Source organism: Pongo abelii, chromosome 17, assembly GCF_028885655.2.
Source record: "Pongo abelii isolate AG06213 chromosome 17, NHGRI_mPonAbe1-v2.0_pri, whole genome shotgun sequence".
NCBI lineage: Eukaryota > Metazoa > Chordata > Mammalia > Primates > Hominidae > Pongo > Pongo abelii.
Genome location: NC_072002.2, coordinates 28,078,539 through 28,099,683, shown reverse-complemented (window position 1 = coordinate 28,099,683; position 21,145 = coordinate 28,078,539). Strand labels below are relative to the sequence as shown.

Here is a 21,145-nt window from a genome sequence, read left to right as displayed (position 1 = left end):
TTTGCTGGGCTTCCCTGAATTGTGCTGTGGCCATGTGGCTGTGGAAAGGGAGATGTTCATTAACTAACAGGCTGGAAAGACTGATTGGGTTCTGAGGGGTGGCCCTGGCACACGATCCGCGGACATGCCTGCAAAGTAAACCTCTTTACAAGCCCCAGGTTCAAACAAGGTAATTTAAACATAAAGATGCCGTGAGCTATGCTCTTCTACAAAATAAGCACAACCACAATGAAGGTAAAATGTCAGTATGGAAAATGCTGCTTACATTTCCAATTTTCCTGGCCTGGTACTGGGAGGGCAGGCCTCCAAGGTAGAACAAACCCTCCACATCCAGCATGGTTCCGTCTCCCACCACAGTCACCATGGGGGACTCTTGGCCGTCAACAGTTATGAAGCCTTTTCTTTTAACATAGTCTGTCTTGACCTACAGCAAAGTGAAAACATGCATAATTTTTAAGGAATCTGAAAAAACTTTTAACAGATGTATAACATCTGTTTCTGAGAGCTATAACAACCTGAATGCAATGCTAAAGGATGGTTCAAATTTTTAGACAGCTTGGTGATGAAAAGTGGATGAGCCTGGCAGAAGAAAGGAGGCAGGTGTGAAACTGCCTTTGCAAAAACTATACCAGTGAAAGAAATCTGACATAGAAAAATGATGACAGTAAGAGGAATCTGACATAACTGACTCTATCTTGCTTCTAACCTCATAAGCTGTCTCTGCTAATTCAACCTAGCTATGGGAGGAATTTAGTTGATAGTTTAAAACAAAGATGATAACAGTCCCTTCTGGAAATGGGAGGAATTTAGTGGATAGTTTAACTTTAAAACAAAGATGATAACAGTCCCTTCCCAAAATGAGAGGAATTTAGTTGACAGTTTAAAACAAAGATGGTAACAGTCGCTCCCCAAAACTAACTCCCTCCTTGCTCAGGGACCAAAATTGCCTTCGTAAAATTAAGGAAATGCCACAAGGTTGGAATTGTGATAGGGGCCTGAATTCTGCTAAGATACAGGCATAAACTCTAACCAGCCATTGTTTATAATTTGCCTTTTTAAACTACTTATTGCTTAGGAATCACGTAGCCAATAGTCATAAGTGTTATACCTTCTCCAATTGCCCCATATAGATAACATTGCTATTGTAAAACCTAGGACTGGCATTTGAGATATTTTTCAGACTTTGCATTCAGTATGAACCAACTGGCACCACCCAGAGCAGTAACCCCTACCCAGGAACTGGCTCAGCACAAGAAGACAACTTCGACACCCTATGATTTCTTCCCCAATCCAACCAATCAGCATTTGCCGTTCCTTATCCCCCGGCTGCCAAACTATCCTTGTTTACACGAAGTTTTAACCCTAGTCCTTGAATTCTTGGGGAGGCGGCTTTGAGAATTATCTCCTGGCAAGTTGCCTCTGCAATAATTAAACTCTTTCTTTGCTGCAAAACCTGCCATTCTTAGTGCATTTGCTTTTCTGGGCAGTGGACAAGAACAGCCCAACTGGCCGATTACAGGCACAGGTAAAGCGTGCTGCACACCAGGAAGTGCTCCAGAGTCCTGGTTATCAGAAAGCAAATGCCATGAGGGGAGGCTAGGCTTTACATACTCCTTGCCAAGTCAAGAACATGTCTAGTACCTTTTGTTTATCCCGCCAATGTTTGCCGAATGTCTATTTCATGTCAGGTACTAAGCAAGGCCCTGGGGATATTTCAGAAGCAGAAAAGATCCCTGCCTTCAAGACTTGTAGTCTCAGGGGGAGACACCAGACACACACGGCGAGATAGAGATTAATGGGGATAATGTGCCTTTGAGAAATGGAGTGAACCCGAGTGATAGATGGAACAGAACTCAGAAGCAGCCACCACAAGCCTCCTGAGATCGTACCGTGTGCCACTTGCCATCGCTGAGCAGTGCAGGGTGAGAGACCTTTGTTCTGCCTTTGCCAAGGTCAAACATGAAGTGGAGGCGGCCCCCGTGCAGCTGGAGCACGGCGTAGTCTGCTTGGTTCTGATGAGCCATGTAGTAAATCAGGCCGCTGGAGGCGAACGTGCGGATACTTAGCTCAACCGAGAGCCTGGGGAAAACAAGGGCTCAGCGTTGAGAAAGGGAACTTTTACTTCTCATTTTTAAAACCTCAAAAGAGGACTCAACAATTGTTTTGGCGTTTACATTGAACATCTCAGGAGAGAGGGGTATTCATTCCTTCATCCATTTACACATCCATTCATTTAACGAGTTGTTACTGCCTACCTCTGTCTGCCGGGAACTGTTTTAGGATAAGGATGAAGCCGTGAACAAAGAGGAAGATCCCTTTGCTCATGAAACTAATACAGAAACACATCAGACAGTTAAAGTGGGTCCTGTAGAGGCCAACCGGTGGCTACCTTAAGTAGTCAACACGGGTAACTCTGCAAAGCTGATAATTCAGCTGAAGTCTGAATGACAGAAAGGGCAAGCCCCTGCAAAGTGAGGGCTTGACGGCAGGGGACAGCAGGAAGCCCACCTGAGGTCGCGGGGGAACCGGAGTCACTGCAGGTGTGGAGGAAGGATGCGCCTGGGTGGGCCCCGTCAGAGGGACCACGGTGTCACTGGAGCACGCAGGGACAGGACGAGGGCAGGGCGGATGTGGCTCCGTCATAGGGAGGACGGGCTTTGAGGGTGTTTGTATTTTCGGCACAGTGGGAAGTCACAGGAGGGCTTTGAAAGGGGGAGTGGCCGAGAATTCCTTTAAGAGATCCTCTGTCTAAACTGAAGAACATGTCAGGGGGTCAGAGGTGAAGGGGGCCCCATCAGGCAGCTGTTACGACAGCCAACAGGGAGGAGTGGGGTGGCTTAGACCAGGGTGGCAGCGGGGACTCAGAACAGATTCAGGAAACGTTCTGGAGGAAGAAGCAAGAGGATCTGCCAATGGACTGGATTTGGAGAGTGAGAAAAAGTGAAAAAAAAAAAATAGCCTCTAGGCGGCAACAGCAAAGGGCAGGAGAGCAGGACTGAGGGAAGCCTGGAATTCCATTTGGGGTGATGAGGCCCAGGAGACTGTTCCAGTCCACATAGAGATGTTGAGTGGCTGAGGAACCTGTCCCAGTCCACACAGAGATGTCCAGTGACTCTGGAACCTGTCCCAGTCCACATGGAGATCTCGAGTGGCTGGTGGGCCCACAAATCCTGAGTTCTAAGTGGAGGCCAGAGCTACACAGGTAGGTGCTGCCGTATCTAGGTGGCATTTTAAGGTGATCGGAACATAGAAGGCCATCCTGGGAAAGTGTGTGGAAGGGCCCAGCACTCTCAGCTGGGAGACTGAGGAATGCGGGCCAAGAGAGAGCAGGGAACCAGCAGAGTGTGCGGCTGTGACAGCCAGGGAAGTCCAGGGGCTGCTGAGAGCCCAGTGCAGGGGGCCCTGCACCATGTAGCTGCACAGGGGTCTCGAGTAACTCTCTCAAGAGCAGCTGGGGGTGTGCGGGAGGCTGACCGGACGGTTAAATGAGGAAACAGTCCCTGAGGAAAGGGCAGCTCTTTCAAGAAGAGCCTTGCTGGGAAACAGAGCCAGGTACTGTGCATGTGTGTGGGGGGGATGTGGCGTCTCCTGGGGGTTCTGCTTTAGAGGTCAAAGTGAGAGAGGGAGTGGAGTACAGAGGTTACAGTAGTCCCTTCTTATTTGCGGTTTTGCCTTCCAAGGTTTCACTTTTTGAGGTTTCAGTTACCTGCAGTCAACTGAGATCTGAAAATACTAAATGGGAAGTTCTGGAAATAAACAATACGTAAGTTTTAAATTGGGCATCACTCTGAGTAGCGTGATGAGATCTCATGCCATCCCACTCGGTCCTGCCCAAGAAGTGAATCCTGTCTGTGTCCAGCGGATCCACGCCATAGGAGCCATGTCTGCCTGTGTCCAGCGGATCCACGCCATAGGAGCCATGTCTGCCTGTCTCCAGCGGATCCACGCCATAGGAGCCATGTCTGCCTGTGTCCAGCGGATCCACGCCATAGGAGCCATGTCTGCCTGTGTCCAGCGGATCCACGCCATAGGAGCCATGTCTGCCTGTGTCCAGCGGATCCACGCCATAGGAGCCATGTCTGCCTGTGTCCAGCGGATCCACGCCATAGGAGCCATGTCTGCCTGTGTCCAGCGGATCCACGCCATAGGAGCCATGTCTGCCTGTGTCCAGCGGATCCACGCCATAGGAGCCATGTCTGCCTGTGTCCAGCGGATCCACGCCATAGGAGCCATGGGCCCATTGGTCACTTTATAGCTGTCTAGGCTCACAGATCGACTGTGGCAGTACAGCAGGGCTTGTGTTCAGGTCACCCAGATTTTACTCAATAATGCCCTCAAGGCACAAGAGGAGTGATGCTGGCATATTGTTATAATTCTTCTATTTTATTATTAGTTATTGTTAATCTCTTCCTGTGCCTAATTTATAAATTCAACTTTATCATAGATATGCATGCATAGGAAAACACAGGGTATTGACGTTTAGGTACTAGCTGAGGTTTCAGGCAACCACACCACTGGGGGTCCTGGAACGTATCCCCCAAGAAGAAGGGGAAACTACTGTACGGGCACAGACTCTGGAGCCACAAGGCCTGGGTTCGAATCCCAGCTCTACCATTTACCAGCTGTGTGACTTTGAGCAGATGCCTCAGGCTCCCTATGCCTCAGTCTCCTTATCTGTAAAATGGAGATAATAACAATACCTTCCTCATAGAAGAATTATGAGGAGTAAATTAGGTCATCTGTGTAAAAATCTTTGTGTCAACCTCCAGCACAATAGTTTTCTGCTCTTGCTGTCACTGCTGATGATGGGGTGACAGCGACATCTGTGTGCTGGTCTGTGAGGAGTGGCTGCTGTGCACAACCTAGGGAGGAGAGAGCGGATGGAATCTAGAGGACAAACTAGGGCTTGCTGGGTGGGCTGTGCTAGGAACAAGGACCCTTCATCTGCGGTAGCAGAAGAAGAGATAGAGGGTCAGGAACAAAATCAGGGGCTGGTCTTTTTGGTGGTGGACAGATGAAGGAGCTCTTTCTTCTCAATGAGGCAAGTCATCAGCCGGGGTGGGAAGAGAGGCTGTGGTGCACAGGGCTCTGAGCTAAGAGCAGCTATGAGCAAGTAGTCATGGAGAATAAAAACCATGAACATATTAGAGCAATGCACTGGCTCCCCATGTCGTTTGGAGGCTCCATCTGAGATTGACGGCTATGATATCCAGCTCAAACCAGCTAGGAAGGAGACATCCATCTCCTCGGCCTTGGTCTCCTGTGTGGGTTCCGGCACAGAGAAGGCGGAATGTTGGCTTTCACCTGGGCTCGCAGGAGTGGGAGAGACAAAGGGTTAAGGGATTTTGCAGAGGAACACCTATAACACTGGTCTGGAACCTATCTGGGGGAAGAATTGTGATGTGGGGCTAGAGAAGAGGGGAGACGGTGGTGGGAGGGCATTAGGGCTAGCGGCTTAGAGGTCTCCATGCAGCTGAGAAACTGCAGGAGTGGGGAGGCACAGAGTGGAGACGAGAAGAAAGGGGTTGGCTAATAGGAGGCTTTTGAAGTCGAGACTGTGAGAAGGATGGATACCTATGAAGAAGTCAAGGGTATGGCCATGGGAGAGGCTGGCTGAGAAGGGAGCAGGGAAAGACCTTCCACAGATCACAGTTTGAGCACGGAAAGGTCAGGTGTTAGGTGGCTGTTGAATTCACAGAGAGTGATGGCAGGAGCTGCAGAAGACGGACGGGAGCCCAGGTCTAAGGGGGTATGACAGGGTGGCACTCACAGCCAATGACAACAAGATGGGCAGGGCATGGCAGAGTCTGCAGGCAAGCCTGGCAGGCGAGCTGGAGGACTGCAGGAGGAGAGGGGAGCAACAGGGAGTCCGGGAGCCCCAAGCTCCAGGCCTTGAGATCTTCCCTTGGCAGAAGGGTCCCAGGGACAGGCAGGTATGAGGGCCAGAAGGTGCAGAGAGGGGTGGGCGTGGCACCTGGGATTTTGGCCACCACAGTGTAAGAGTTTGGGTAGACAAAGACATCAGACTAGGGAATGCTTAAAGTGGAATGGGGTTGAAAGTCCAAACAGTAATAGATCCAGGAGGCTTAATTTAGACGCCCACATGCTTCCTTACATGCACACACAGAGGGGAAGCCAGCCACCCTCCAGAAGGGGAAAGGCAGAAACCACAGACTCCCCAGTGAAGCACCATGAAAGCGCTGTGATTTGCACCAACACTGAATTTCTATCTCTTTGCCTTCTCTTTGCCATTTGGTTGCAAATCAAGGACTTAATCATAAAATAAAAGCAGCTTCTTTTGGAAAAGACGGTGGCTGGAGAACACCCCCATCCATCTAGCAATGAGACGCCGCATAAGGATGGTGGAATGATACCTACTTCTTTCTGACAGCCGACTGATTAAAAGGCAAGATGAAATGGCTGTTTTGTGTGAGACCAAACTGGTGAGCGCCAGGAACGTACTCCAGAGCTGCATCCACCACACACTGTTCCTGTAAAAGACACACAGGGACACTCAGCCACCACCCGCAGCCCGAACCCCACTGACACATGCGTGTTCCGCCATGAAGAGCCATCTCCGAAGCAATCCCATCAGAACAGCAACAACCACCAATGCCTGCTGGCGCTCACTCCATCTTCGGTTTAAATGATGCACTCGCCAGCGCTTTGTCTCCCTGAAGAAGGCACTTAGAGCTTCTGTCTTTCACCTTAATCCCACTCAGCTTCACTGAAATTCATAAGGACACTGAAGTCTCTCCTAGGAATTTTCATCAGGCTTAAGGGGCAAAGGCCTTGCTGTCTCCCTAGGCCCCTGCCATGACCTGAGGCTTTGGGAATGGCCCTGACGATGCAGCTGCTGAGATGAGCTGTGGACCAAGCACTGGAAAACTGGAGGTGCCCACAGGTGACGTTTTGCAGGGCCTCAGAGTGTGACCCTAGGTCCACACTGACAGGGCAGGGTGCAGACAAGAGGAGCCAGGTGGGAAGGGTCTCTGAACCCCATGCAACCATCTGCGGGCTGCCCTGAGAGTGCCCAAGTCACGGGGGTCCCAGATGCTGTTTTCTGCTTCAGCACAGGCAGATGCTACCATGAAAACTGCCCTGAACTCAAAGCCTCGCCCTGCTCAGAAGGTCCTCCTCTTGAATGCTTCTGCCATCTTCTAAATTAGTAGAGTGCACACTTTAAACCAGGGAAACAGAGAAAGCAAAAGGAGGAGAAAATGAAAAATAACAATGGCTGCCATTCAAAATATTTGGCCAGAACTGGCTTTTCCTAATGAATTGAATCTTTTTTTTTTTTTAAAGCAACAAATATGTGCACAATGGCTTTACATGAAGTACTTATTTTCATGCTTTCCCGGCTAAATGTAAATTGATAATGAGTCCTTATAGAAGCTCTGCCAAAAGCATATTATACATCAGCCCGATGCGCGGCCTGGGTGTTGGGGCCTACAATCTGTGGATTGGGCCGTATCAGCTCAGTTGCTTGAGGCACCCTTTCCCACCCTGTCCCTGCTCTGATTTTTAGCACAGCTCCAGCTCCAGCTCTCGCAGGCACCTTTACAGCAAGGCCCCATTTTAACTCCCTCTGTCCTAGGCCCTCCTTTGCTGACTGGACCTGACTGATAGTAAAGGAAGCCGCTCCTACTGGAAAAGCCCGGGGCTCTGGCAAGAGCTTGCTGTCCTCTGCATCGGGAGCCAGCTTAGGCCTTTCTGACAGCCAGCAGGTGTCCAAGTCGACTTGCTCATGGCCAACTGCACCGTTGAAATCCAAAAGTCTAGGTAGAAACAAGAGAGTGTTTTCAAAATTAGGATATCACAAACCAGTCCATGAACCCAAGTCATCTGATAACTGTACAATGAAAATCAATTAAAAACCATGTATATATTTCTCTTAGAGTAACCAAAGTGCCAATCCTTCACTGTGACTCGGAGTCCAGACATGCTATCTTAATATTTCTTGTCTGATGCTTCTGCTTGCAATGGCAGCCAGCCTAGCATATCCCCATGTCAGACCCTGGCCATTCCTGAGCACCCCCTAGGTCAGCTCTGATGCCATCACCTCCTACTGCAGCCTTGACTGGGCTGCCTCAGGGACATGTTTTTGTCTCTAGTTCCCAAGTGCTGCACAGTGACCTCCACGAAACACTGATTTCTTGTTTATATGGGTCCCCTTGCCAGGAGGTTGTGGGCTACACTTGTCACATGCACTTTCACTCTGCAGCTCCTGTGCTGTGTCCTGTGCCTGCACAGGTTCCCCTGGCACTTTCCCAGGCACTGCTGGGAACTCCACAGAAACGTTTCTGCTCTACCGAGTCCACAAACCCATGACTTTCAGGAGCATGAGGATGCCTCATTAATGAATGAGTAAATGAATGAACAGACAACTGGGAGAATAAACATAAACCTGTACAAAAATCTAAACCAGAGCTCTGAAAGTATGATTGTATTGAAACCCAATGCTATGTTTTATTCTTGCAAATTTCAGGGACTCCTAAGAGGTAATTTCACAGATAAGGACACTGTGACCATGAAAGATCCAGGTCTTTGTTCAAGGTCACTAGGCAAGTCAGTGACCCAGCCAGGAGGGAGCTTCAATTTCCTGATGCCCAGGGCACTTCCAGGTTCTCCTGGGCAGATGCTGGTCCCACAGAGCAGAGCACAGCTTGTGTCCCATCAGCACCCTGTCCAGAGGCAGAGGGTGAGCAAGGAGGAAGGAACTGCTTGTGGGCACATGTCAGTTCTTTTCCTCATCATGAGCTCCACACAGGGAATGGAGGCTTCCAGTTCTTTTCTTTTTTTTTTTTTTTGAGACTCTGTGTCAAAACAAAAAAGCCTGTTGCCCAGGCTGGAGTGCAATGGTGCAATCTCAGCTCACTGCACCTCTGCCTCCCGGGTTCAAGAGAGTCTCCTGCTTCAGCCTCCGGAGTAGCTGGGGTTACAGGTGCCCGCCACCACGCCCGGCTAATTTTTTGTATTTTTAGTAGAGACGGGGTTTCACTATGTTGGCCAGGCTGGTCTCAAACTCCTGACCTCATGATCTGCTCGCCTTGGCCCCCCAAAGGCTTCCGGTTCTTAATTATACAGTAATTGTTTTTGGGGAAGCCATTAGTAACCTGATGCTGCTAGTAGCCCCATAGTAAACAGCTCCTTCAAAGCAATGTTCTCAGGACAGCAAGAGAATTACATCACAAAATCCCTATGTTCCTTCAAATGCATGTCAAAAATATATTTAAATCCCCGCTCTTTATGGACAGTCACAGAGAGCTAATGTTCAGCGATGGTTTTTAAAGTATGATGACCAGATCTGTCTAACATTCTAATTCAATAAAATCCATCTGGGGAGACTTACATGATAGAACAATGGGTTCACTCATTATTTGGGAACTTGCAAAAGTTTTCAATCTCAAACAGTAAAATAAGATTTCAGATTAGTGTTAGCACTCACCACGAAAGGTCAGAAAGTGCAAGAACATGCAGAGAGCAGGTACACTTACTCCAAATTGAAGATCAGGTTTTTGATACAGCCATGGAACGATCTTCTCATTGTGAGCAGCGATGTCCCCTCTCCCTCTGGAATTCCCCCGACATACAGATCGGACACATTTATCGTCCTGCTTTCTACTAATGGGCCCAACTTCATTTCCACAGGATTGTTCTCATCCAATTGGACAGTGATAATTCTAAAAGACCAACGGAGAAAATAAATGAAAAGCTTTAAACATAATGAAATAATAATTCCATTTTAGTCCAAAATTCCCACAAGTTCTCACTGAATAATAAAAGTTCCCTAAAGGTGCATTTTAACAAGACACTGTCTGTGACCAAAAAGGTGAATCTTGAAAATTAAAACTCACAATTGAAGATTTTTCAGAAACGAATGGAATGTTATTAAATATCCATTGAATGAGATTGCTTTTTGGAGAGATTTTCTTTTTCTTTTCTTTTTTAACCTCTTTACCTGTGATGAAAATGCCCAGTGTGCTTTTAAAGCATTCAGTCTACAGTTTTGGAGGGAAATATACAGGAATGTTGATATAATGCTATTTACTATTGATATAATACTATTTACTAATAGTGTAGTACTATTTGCCACAGAATCAATCCAATGTAAAGACAATTTATGCTGGGCCCCAGTAAAGGGCAGAGTTAAAGTTGTTTAATTATAAAAATTCTACAAGTATCTTATTACAAAGCAGATGAAATTGGTTCCCAGGAAAGAATCCTAGCAAGGTTCTAGAATTATTTGGATGCTGATGACCCCAGTCATCTAGCCGCCCAGGGCACCACCGCAAGGTTCCTCCCGCATTCTCTCTGAGCTCACCACACCCTCATTACACACTGCCTGGCCGCGTACAAGTACCTCCGATTCCTGACCAAGGAGATGGAATGCGCTTGTCCATCGCTGCATGTACCCGTGGGAGCATGCAGGAGAGCTTTTCTCAGGCCTGTCCCATCCCCAGGATTGACATGTACCTCAATGTTGCCTCCGATCAGCATGATGGAAAAGAAGGGCTGGGGAGGTTGCACAGAGAATTTCCCAGACAAAACACATTACTACATGATTTAGAAAACTTTCATCTTATGAAGATAACGTGAGAAGATTAACATCAAGTGAGTAGAGCAATTCCTTAAGAATCTCTTCAGCTGTCACAATTTTAAATTTTGTATGTTACTTTCTAATCTCTGTTCATATAATTTATATTCTGCATTATGCTATTATTACTGAAGATTTCAAACATTTCCATTCTGCATTGCCTCATACTTATTGTTTATTGCTACATTAGATACCAATAAGTAGATATATTGTAATTTGTCTTTTTATCAATGAAATTTCAAGTAGTTTCCAACTTTTTATTACCATACATATGAATATTTAATTGTTTTGCCTGTGATGTTGTTTCCAACATTATGAAATGTAGAATTAAACATCTGAAGGATGTGAAAATGTTTAAAGCTTTTAATTTTTTTTGAAACATTGAAAAGAGGTAGTTTATACACTAGAAGGATTGGAATGTGAGCATCTCACAATACTCTTGCTAGCAATGGCTAATATCATTCCTTTTTGCTGACTTAGTAAGCACACTTTGATTTGAAAGTAACCTTACTAAGACTAATGGAGAAGAAGTTTGGCAGTTCCTCAAAAAGTTAAACATAGAATTATCATATAACCAGTGATTCCACTCCTAAGTATACACCCAGAAGAACTGAAGACAGGGACTCAAACAAATATTTATCCATACATGTTCATAGCAGCATTTATTCACAATAGCTAAAAGGCAGAAATGCCCCAAAGTTCATCCATGAAGTAACTGATGAACAAACTGTAGTATGTATATACAGTGGAATATTACTCAGCCATAAAAAGTAATGAAGTACTGATCCATGCTCCAATAGGGATGAACTTCAAAGACATGCTAAGTGAAAGACGCAAGACATCATATGATTCCATTTGTACGAAATATCCAGAATAGTAAATCCATCTATAGAGCCGGAAAGCAAATTGGTGGTTGCCAGGGGTGGGGAGAGAGGAGAATGAGGAGTGACTAATTAATGGCATAGGCTTTTGAGTGATGAAAATGTTTGCAACTAGATAGAAAAGGTGGCCTCGTAACATTGTGAATGCACTAAATGCTGCTGAATTGTTCACTATGAAATGGTTGATTTTAGGTTATATGAATTTCAGCTCAACTAAAAAAAAAAAAAAAAAATCAGTGGAGCTCATTAACCAGTCTTAGTCACTGTCAGCCCTTCCCCAAGTATGTCGTGACATGTTTGGGTTCTGCAAACTTGTGTTCCAGTCCTGACTGTGACTCATACCAGTGGTGTGACCTTGGTCAGGTTTACCAGGCTCTCTGAACACATTTCTTCCTCAGCTAAATGTAGGAAGCAGCATTCCCCTTGCAGCACGGTTATGATAATTACACAGCAATGTCTGTAAAGTACCCTGCAGAGTACAAGGTGGCATTCTATAGATTTTAGCTGCATGGACTCAACTTGATTAAGACAGTGTGCTAACATTCTGTAAAGTCTCTTCAAATTATGTAATAGACACAAATTTGAGCAGAGGATGGGGAAATATCACCTATGCTCTTGAAAAGGAACATAAATAAAGAAAATGGTCATCATTTCTCTCCTCTCCCCCTGTTAGTTTACTGTGCTTATCACAGCGCACATTTCCCTTGCTGCTCCTTTCAATCCTGTAATAGATAAAGAAAGTCTTGCTTCATCCAGCAGTAGACTGAAGACCTCAACAGGATTTAAGGACTGCTGTTGGCCTTGGAATGAAGACAAATGACCACAACATGGGGAAGAAAACTCGGTATATGCTATCTGAATGAGTTTTTAAAAAATTAGAGGTAGACAGCAAATAACTTTTTCCTCAGTCACCAGACAATGAAGATGGATTATGCAATATGAGAAATCATTGATTCATAATGGGATGACATTCAGCAACAATAACTTTTACTTATTGAAAATGCACATCCATAAACAACCAGGAACACAGCGACAATAAATGTTTATGAGTCAGTCATTTTCCATTCATTGTTTCCCGAAGTCATTTCCTGAGCTCGGGGCTCAGGAGCACCAGCCCTACTCACCACGTGTGCTTCCTCACGATCACCCCGCTTCTCCACATCCCCGCCGAGGGCAGCCAGGATGATGCCACTGCTGTTCGTGGTGGCAAATGTTACCAGCCATTCTGATTCTGGTAACAAAGATTTGGGTGGCAATTCAATGTAGCCGCCTTTCAAGAAGCTAACACTCCGGATGGGCTGGACAGAGAGGAGATGAAACAGCATGGTGAGTCCCTAGCTGCGGCCAAACCTTCCATGGGGAGGACACTGCTGGTTTCCCCGTCATCTCTTTTCTATCCTCACTGGTTTGTTGTGTTATGATGTTGATAAATCAATGGACACTTATGGAAACTCATTTGAATATTAATAACAATGTTTCCTACCTCCAGTAAACAGCCTTTTCTCACTCCATAGGAATTTCTGAGTAAGTCAAAGGTTGATCTGGATATTTCCAGGTTCTTGAGGCAGCCCACAAAGCTTTTGGTGGTGACACCTCTCCTGTAGGGAAGGGCATGGGAACAACCACAAAATTTGGATTTTTAAATTCCATTTTTGAAAGAAGGAATACAAAGCCACTGGGAAAGGCACAGTGGCTTATGCCTGTAATCCCAGCACTTTGGAAGGCTGAGGTGGAAGGATCACCTGAGCCCACGAGTTTGAGACCAGCCTGGGCAACATAGTGAGACCCTATCTCTACAAAAAATAAAAAATTAGCCAGGCATGGTAGCATGCACTTGTAGTCCCAGAGACTGAGGCAGGAGGATTGCTTGAGCCCAGGAGTTTGAGGCTGCATTGAGCCATGATTGTTCCACTGCACTACAGCCTGGGTGACAGAGCAAGATCCTGCCCCCCAAAACAAGAAAAAGGGGGGGAAAAACCCTATACTTCCGGAAAACCTGTTTCCATGTGTTACTCTGCAGAAATGTCTTGGCCTCCCTCTAAGAGCAATATTGATAGTGAGAACTTCAGGTCAAACAAATACTCTCTTACTCTCCTTAGGAGTAGAGAAAGGGATCAAACTTAGTGAGTTTGGCTGCTTGGATGGCTACCTACAGAAAACACAGGCCAATTATAAGAAAGACAGTGCACAGTGCATTGCAGCACATAGATTATAATCCAGTCTCCATGTAGAGTAGAATGTTTGCTTCCCATGGGGACAAGTGCAGGTAATGCTATTTCCCAGGATCTGACTGCTAAAAAAGGAAGTCATTGGCTGTTGTTTATGTTGCATATCCATGAACTTTGTCCTAAAGGAAGTAACTGCATTTGGTGAAGTCTGGGATTATCCGAAACTCTACTTCTCAATGTTCAAGTCAATATCATATTTTTCTTACCAGAAGTCTCCACACTCCTGGCTGAGGTCAGGCTATAATGTAGTCCAGCTCTAATTTCCAAAATATGGAAACCACTGAACATCTCCCAGCTGCACTCTTCTGTACCAGCTCTTCACAGAAGAGCTTTGCAATAACATGGTTTCCTGTTACAGTCACACCTCATTTTTTTTTTCTCATGTTGAACAATGAGCTATGGACCATTAAGCAACTACATGATTTTGGACAAATTTCAACCTTTCTGGATCTCAATTTCTTTCCATGTAAACGAGCAGGCTGGCTTTGATGACACCTAAGTCCCTTCTACTGAGAACATCTGTGATATGGGCTTCTGTTCTTTCCTGCGTTGTCTACACTGGGCCGTCTGGGCAAAGTCCAGATGTACTGGGACATAGCCGAGGCTACAGGAACACCCCAGTCCTGGTCCCAGCATGACAGGGCATGAATCTGGGATGGGATCTGGAGACAGCTTCCAGTCCTAGCTCTGTCTTGGCAGGGAGGTAAGACTTAGCAAGTGACCAACTCCTCTGAGGTTTAAATGGATTCAATTCTAAGATCAGGAGGTGGCTGTGGTTGCAAACTGTGTTCCCTGGGACTTTCTAAGACACCTGGCAAAGAGAAGGGGCACAGTGGAGAAGTGACTCTCTCTACAAAAAGCTGCTCATCATAGCAACTGAATGGCTGCAGCTCTGTGCCATATAAAAGGATTCTATAAAAGAACCTGACCTAAAGATAGAGCACTGCTACAAATGGACATTTGCTAACCACTACGCTGAATGGCCCAGTTTGGACATTTAATGACCCCACTCCCTGCAAGCTGTCTTACCTTGACTATTGGACTTTCATAAATGTCTTTTTTGAATGGTGTGAAAGAACCTTAGAGTTTAATTACAATCAAAATTACAAAACTGAGGACAATGAACCAGTCACACAAAGTTTCTGTACATCATTAAAGTCACAAAGCTCAACATGAATCAGTCTTACACAAGGATTCCATTGTGTGTCCTGTGCCATTTCATTCCACTTCTTGATGCTAGTCTTTCAGCTTGCACATACATCATTCAGTCTAACCACACAAAGGAGAATCCAGAAAACTCTGCAGAAAGCACGATTTCTTTTTTTTTTTTCTTTTTGCCTTAAAACAGATCTACTTCTCTAAAATGTCTAGAGAGGGAGATGAAGTATGACAGCAAGTAGGGTCTCCAAATATTGCATAGTAACAGGATTTAGATGTTCTAAACGCAATACATATAAAATCACTAATTTTTCTGCAGAAGGCCTGCTTTACTTCTCAAGTCATATGGCACAGAGTACTTTGAATAAATAGAAGCAGATGTTACAGGTTGAACCGTGTCCTCCCAAAAGATGTGGTAGTCTTGATCCTCCTTATGTGTGAATGTGACCTTCATTTGGAAAAGGGCCTTTGCAGAGGTAATCAAGTTAGGATGAGGTCATTAGGGGAAATCCTTATGCAACATGACAGTTGTCCTTATAAAAAGGGGAAATGTGGACACAGGGCCCAGGCCAAGGAATCCCTAAGGCGAGCAGAAGCTAGGAGCATGGAACAGATTCTCTCTCACAGCCCTCAAAAGGAAGCAAGCCCTGCCAACACCTTGCTTTTGGACTTGCAGCCTCTAGAACTGGGAAAGAATAAATTTTTGTTGTTTAAGCCACCTGGTTTGTGATACAATCCATTCTCAGCCCTAGCAAGCTAATACGGTTGGAAATCAGGGACATGAAAATTCTGCAGTTTAATATCATACCTTACAACTCTTGACCTTGGTAATCCACCCACATAAATCGGGTCCTTGTCTAGGCGGTTGAGGTCAGAAGATGCTCCCGGAGTCTCACCCTGCTTGGTTTCTTTATTACTGGTGTTATAGGCATCGATAACTGCTAGGACTCCTAAAAGGAGAGCACAGGCAAGAGATAAGAAAAGGAAAATCCCTTTCCATGTTAAGGTAAAATGCAAACTTCTGGCAACAAAGTTCATTTACGAATGCATATTCTTTTAGATTCTACGAATTTGATCAGCTAATGTTCTTGGCTATTGAAGGACAAGTGAAAATCCTCTCTATCAAAGTCAATACAAATTGCTAAATGAGAGCAGTATGCATGTGGAAGAAAATAGAATGGATTTGATTCTTGATTCCAATTCAGCATTTACTGTTAAATAACACACTTGGAAATCACAGGCAAATACAAGTATAACACTCCTCCAGCAAAATGTGAATCCTGTTGGTTAATATTCCAAAGACAACACTGGCTTTCAAGTAGACTATCATTCAATAGCCAGAAAAGTACTGTGGAAAAAAGATGGCTGATTTTGAAAAGATTTCTATTCTTATGAGGGTGACCGACATCTGGTGAGTCCATCTGTGTCCCTACCTTGCTTCCGGTTTCGCTGGAAGGCAATTTTGTACCAGGTTCCATTGTTATAACGTCTGTCTGTCAAAAGGGTAAGGGGTCCTGAACCCAGGTCAGTCATAACCTTCACTCTGCCGTGAAACAGCTCGATGGATAAAAAGTCTTTCTGTAAAAAAGAGAACACAGTTCCCCAGGTTATAGCTTTATCCTAAGTTTCCCTTTTCCTTCAAATCAGGGATGGCCGAAACCTTCTAAAGTCAAACTGAGAAAACTGGATCTGGCCCCACAGCCAGAGATCTAACAGCTACGAAACCAAAAATGCCCACGAAGGCTTTCTAGAACACTACACTAATATAAATGAAATGCCATCCATTGTTACCAAAATCTACAATTCAGTAAGAGAAACGGAATCTCCTTGTATCTTTTTCATTCAGACTGATGAGGGGCCCGTTCTAAAAAATAAAACCAAAAGACTGAAAGACAGAAATCACCAGCCCATGAGATGCAAACGAAAACATGAAATTCGCATGGATGGAATTTAAACAATATCACGGTGGTCACAGTGAACCCGAACAAGACATATTATTTGAGCTCAAAATTTAATAACAACTGTTGAATTGATATCTATAAAGACTAGAAGGCTAGTTTCTACTTGGTGTTCTTCTGTATTTTTCTAAAGGCTCTACAATGAGAATAAATAATTTAAAATGAGAAAATTGTTTAGCACACACATGTATTAATACTAGTATATGCTCATAAAAATTGTATGGTATACATATGTACATATTTAATTAGTAAATCCTCATTAAACATAAACAACTACATAGCAATCTAAATGTGTGTATACAGTAGGGCCTAGGGCCCCATAAAGACTCTTACTGTGCCGTATGAACCCAGGTAGAGAAGAAGTCCGTTAGGTGAAAAGGTATTAAAAAGCATGATTATCTGGGTCACGGTAGCCGGAAGTGACTTCTCCACGACAGAGTACCCACTCCCGTCAAAATGGAAGGAAGGGTCTTCATTCTGGGAGCTGCAAAGCAGAAGAGATGAAATAGAATCCATTCTCAGGAGGGTAGAAAGAACCAAGAACACACTTACTGAGTTCTCCTTCACAAAGATCACGGTAGAGCTATTGGTTCCATGCTTTCATAACAAGTGTAGATGATAATATTTAAAAATATGCTTGCCATGTAAAGATGCAAGACAAAATGCCCATCTGCTTTATAAGGAAAATAATGTTAATGTAGGCAGTATTCATTGTGGTAAAAATATATTTCTTTACAGGAGGATAATTGCTATAAATATTTCAGTTTATCAACTGGATTTATTTGTTCTAATCTCCTTTAATATAACTGTCCTCTCTTAACTCTGGTGCCTTCAGAATAATTTTTATATTGACATTTTCACTCTGCTGATGAGGTTTTAACTAATACCTTAGGGAAACTAGAGTTATGATGGAAAACAAGTACGTGTCCATATACCAGAAGCATCACTTCACAAAACAATCACCACTGACATCTCAAAAATCTGCAGGATGAGCTTAAAGACCCATATATCATACTTATAGAGATGAGTACATGGTTTACAACAGAGATATAATACGGCCCAGGGCATTTTCAGGTGAATGTGTTTTCTGGTCTCCTCCCCCAGCACAGCAAAAGGCTGACTTGACTCACTATTCAATTACAAAGCCATTCATCTGGAACAGATCATAATTATGTTCCAAAAATAATTTTCTGGACTATCATAAGGCTTGAGAGTGAAACTTGGATGAGGATGGTTTTGGGGTAAGAATTTGAACTGTTCCCAGTTAGAGGTGTAACAACCAAACTCAGTGCCACATTTCGAGGCAAGGCAGTCTAACCAAACAGTAAAATCGTTTCCATGGATGATAAAAGAAAACAAAACAAAAAACAGTGCTTTGTGAAACCTGAGGTTTCAAATGTATAACTACCTGCACTCTTGCTTTTTCAAAAATTTCCATCATGTGGTCTCTTTGAGGAATTATAACTTAAAAGAAATGCACTCTAGATAAATTCTTCAACTATGGTTTAATTCTTTAATTCTTAAGCCTGTGGCTTCCTAGCCGTATGTTCCACTGTTCTACCTCTTGGCCAACCACAGTGCATGTGCTGGAGGATAGAGACTCTAGAGCTAGACTACCAGGGTTCAAATCCCAGGTCCCCAACATACTAGCTGTGTGAACTTGAAAAACTCACCTAACCTCTCTGTGTGCCCTTTCCTTCAGCTATAAAACAGGGATAACCATAAAACCTCTCTGGGAGGGCTGCCCCAGGCAGTTCCTAGAACAGTGACTGGCACACAGCAGATGTTTTATCTCATTATTCTGCGGTGTTCGGAAGTCCTCGATGGGCCGGTCCTCATTTCTGCCTATGAAAAGCTGGGCCTCAAAGATGAAAGTACCTTGTTCAAGGACACACCCCAAGAAATCACAAAGCCAGGTTTCAAACAAAACTCCAGAAATCTGTCTTGGCCCTCAGTGCATGGCCCTTCCCTCTCCAGAGCCCGTGAGCCCTCCTCTCCCAAGAACATGGGGGCTTTCTCCCTCCCCAGAGGCTGTGAGCCCTCTTCTCTCAAGAAGGAGGGGGCTCTGCTACTGGGTTCTTTCCCTCAACAGGGCCTGCTGGAGTGAGGTGGCCATGAAGAGGGGGACCTCAAATGAAATGATTACTGAACATGACCGAAGGCTTGTCCCCATGTCAGTCACTTCCCTGAACTTCTCCCAGAGCCCCTGCCGGCTTCCAGACTATGACCAGAGGCACATGTGCCTCAACAGTCGGCCCAGGTGCCTGTTCCCCAAGTGGGTCCCTGCCTTGGCAAGGGCCCAGGACAAATGAAAGCTCGGTTCATCACAGCACTTTGTGGACAGCTCTGTTCCAGCCTTGGAAATGCCACCATCACCCGCAGGTTCAAGTGGGAGCCTGCAATTAGGAGAGCGTCCGCCCTCCCCAGCGCTCAGCCCCGTGAGTCTGGAAGAATCACCAGACCTCCCTGATCCTCTGAGGGCTCCCTCATGAGATTTGGATAATCCTGAGCTGACCTACTAGCATGCCCTGGTGCCGTCACATGAGGGCGTGAGATAACCCTGGCCCGGGCTTGGGATGCTGCTTCTCCAGCTCTGGCCCCTTGCCACAGCTCAAGCATTTTCTGCTTTCTATACAGGCATTTTCCCCTGGACCATGAGATGTCTGAGGACATAAACGTGTGATGTATGTGGACATGGCGGGTACTTAGCAGAGGGCCGGGAACGCAGGTGACTGACTCGTGTCAAAGGCCAGCCACGTAGCCAGCACTCTCTCACAATGTCCACTTGTAAATAATACAAGCATTATGCCTGTTAATTAAATAAAGGGTTTTCCATATTGATTTTGATGAGGACTGTTAGAATCAGTGGTTAATTTTGTAGCATTCTTTGAGAATATAAGAGACTGCTCATAATTACAGAGTGACACCATGTACAAGTGTAATAATATATTCAAAGAGGAATAAAAAAGTTTCAATTCATTTACTCGGTAATATAAATCACATTTAAGAGTAAACAGTCAAAAATTTTTTAAAAATTTAGAGGACATCGATGGGCTACACTAATGATTTAATAATGGCAAATTATACACAAACAGAAAGGGACAAGGAATTATAATCTAAGTCTGCTAAAATGGATTGTTACTAGAATTAGGGTATTAACTCTTTGAACTACAGTTTTTGTCTAACAGGAGAAGGGGTGCAGTGGGGGATGTTACCTAAAATGAAGACGGTTCAATTAATTTACAAACAGACATAAAGTGCCAGTCTGTGCCTATATCAGCACTTCACAAAATATGTTTTACGAAGCAGAAGCAACTCCAGATGCACTTTTTATTTTTATTTTTATTTTATTTTTTTGAGACAGGATCTCACTCTGTCACTCAGGCAGAAGTGCAGGGGCTCAAGTGCTCCTCCTACCTCGGCCTCTGGAGTAGCTGGGACTACAGGTGCATGCCACCACGCCTGGCTAATCTTTTTCAATCCACCTGCCTTGGCCTCCCAAAGTGCTGGGATTACAGGCGTGAGCCTCACCCAGAGGTACCTTTTCAAAAAGGGTTCAAGCTCAAGTGAGTTTGGGAAATGCTGCAACTCTAGCCTCTCCCCAGGACAGGGTTACCATACATGTTAGCATATTAATGCTAATTAAAGGCTCCGATAGCCTCGCAGCCAAGAAACATGCTTATTTTTTTTAACTCAGTGCTTCCCAAACATTTATGATCAGTACACAATACCTATTAATACCCTACACCAAACTAGTATTCGTTACAAACACGTATTTTTGGAAATGTTGGCCAATATAATACAAGAATAGCCAGTGGATTTGTTCAGTCCCCAGAAAAACATATTTAATCAGACCCTAGTTTGGTTGAGCTGATGAGTCAATGTGGTTCTACTACTCAGCTGGGTGGCCAGCCCTCCGTCAAAGAGCCAGTCTCGAGTTGGCAGGAGGGCAGCATCTTTGACCCAAAGGTCCAGGGTGTGTGGAAATCCAGTGGCAGGCCAGGTATTTCAAGGGGAACAAAACATGTGACCACCGAAAAAGCTGACTTCCTCATCCCAACAAAAAAAGAAGAGCTGGAAATCATTCAGTTCATTCAGTGCTGTAGCTTGACGTCAATGATTTCAAAATACCTCTGGAAATGACTGATGAAAATAGAGGATATCATCACAGGTAAAGTAGGAGGACTTTTTCATACTAGAGATGTTTAATTTCTGTTAACCATTTTTCTTTCTAACAGTGAGGTTAATGATCTGGGGTCAGTGGAGGGGACAGAGTCTAGGGGTCGGGGTGTTTTTCATGTTAGAATTACTAAATTCCTGGAA

The 21,145-nt window shown here is 44.8% G+C and overlaps 1 protein-coding gene across 4 annotated transcripts in view; it reads right to left on the bottom strand.

Moving 5' to 3' along the window:
• The window catches only part of LAMA1 (laminin subunit alpha 1), a 187,567-nt gene that overhangs the window by 13,918 nt on the left and 152,504 nt on the right, over positions 1-21,145 (bottom strand). For 2 of the 4 annotated variants that reach the window (XR_010137560.1, XM_054537666.2), the window contains exons 49-59: positions 17,156-17,306; positions 16,298-16,442; positions 15,673-15,814; positions 12,962-13,076; positions 12,603-12,776; positions 10,364-10,515; positions 9,498-9,683; positions 7,619-7,778; positions 6,379-6,491; positions 1,890-2,079; positions 266-424 (exon numbers count right to left, since the gene is read on the bottom strand). Coding sequence is in view for 3 of the 4 variants with exons in the window: in XM_054537666.2 (XP_054393641.2) it covers positions 266-424; positions 1,890-2,079; positions 6,379-6,491; positions 7,619-7,778; positions 9,498-9,683; positions 10,364-10,515; positions 12,603-12,776; positions 12,962-13,076; positions 15,673-15,814; positions 16,298-16,442; positions 17,156-17,306 (1,687 nt within the window). In the remaining variant the exon portion in view is untranslated. The other 2 variants (XM_024236118.3, XM_054537667.2) reach the window with 2 other exon arrangements.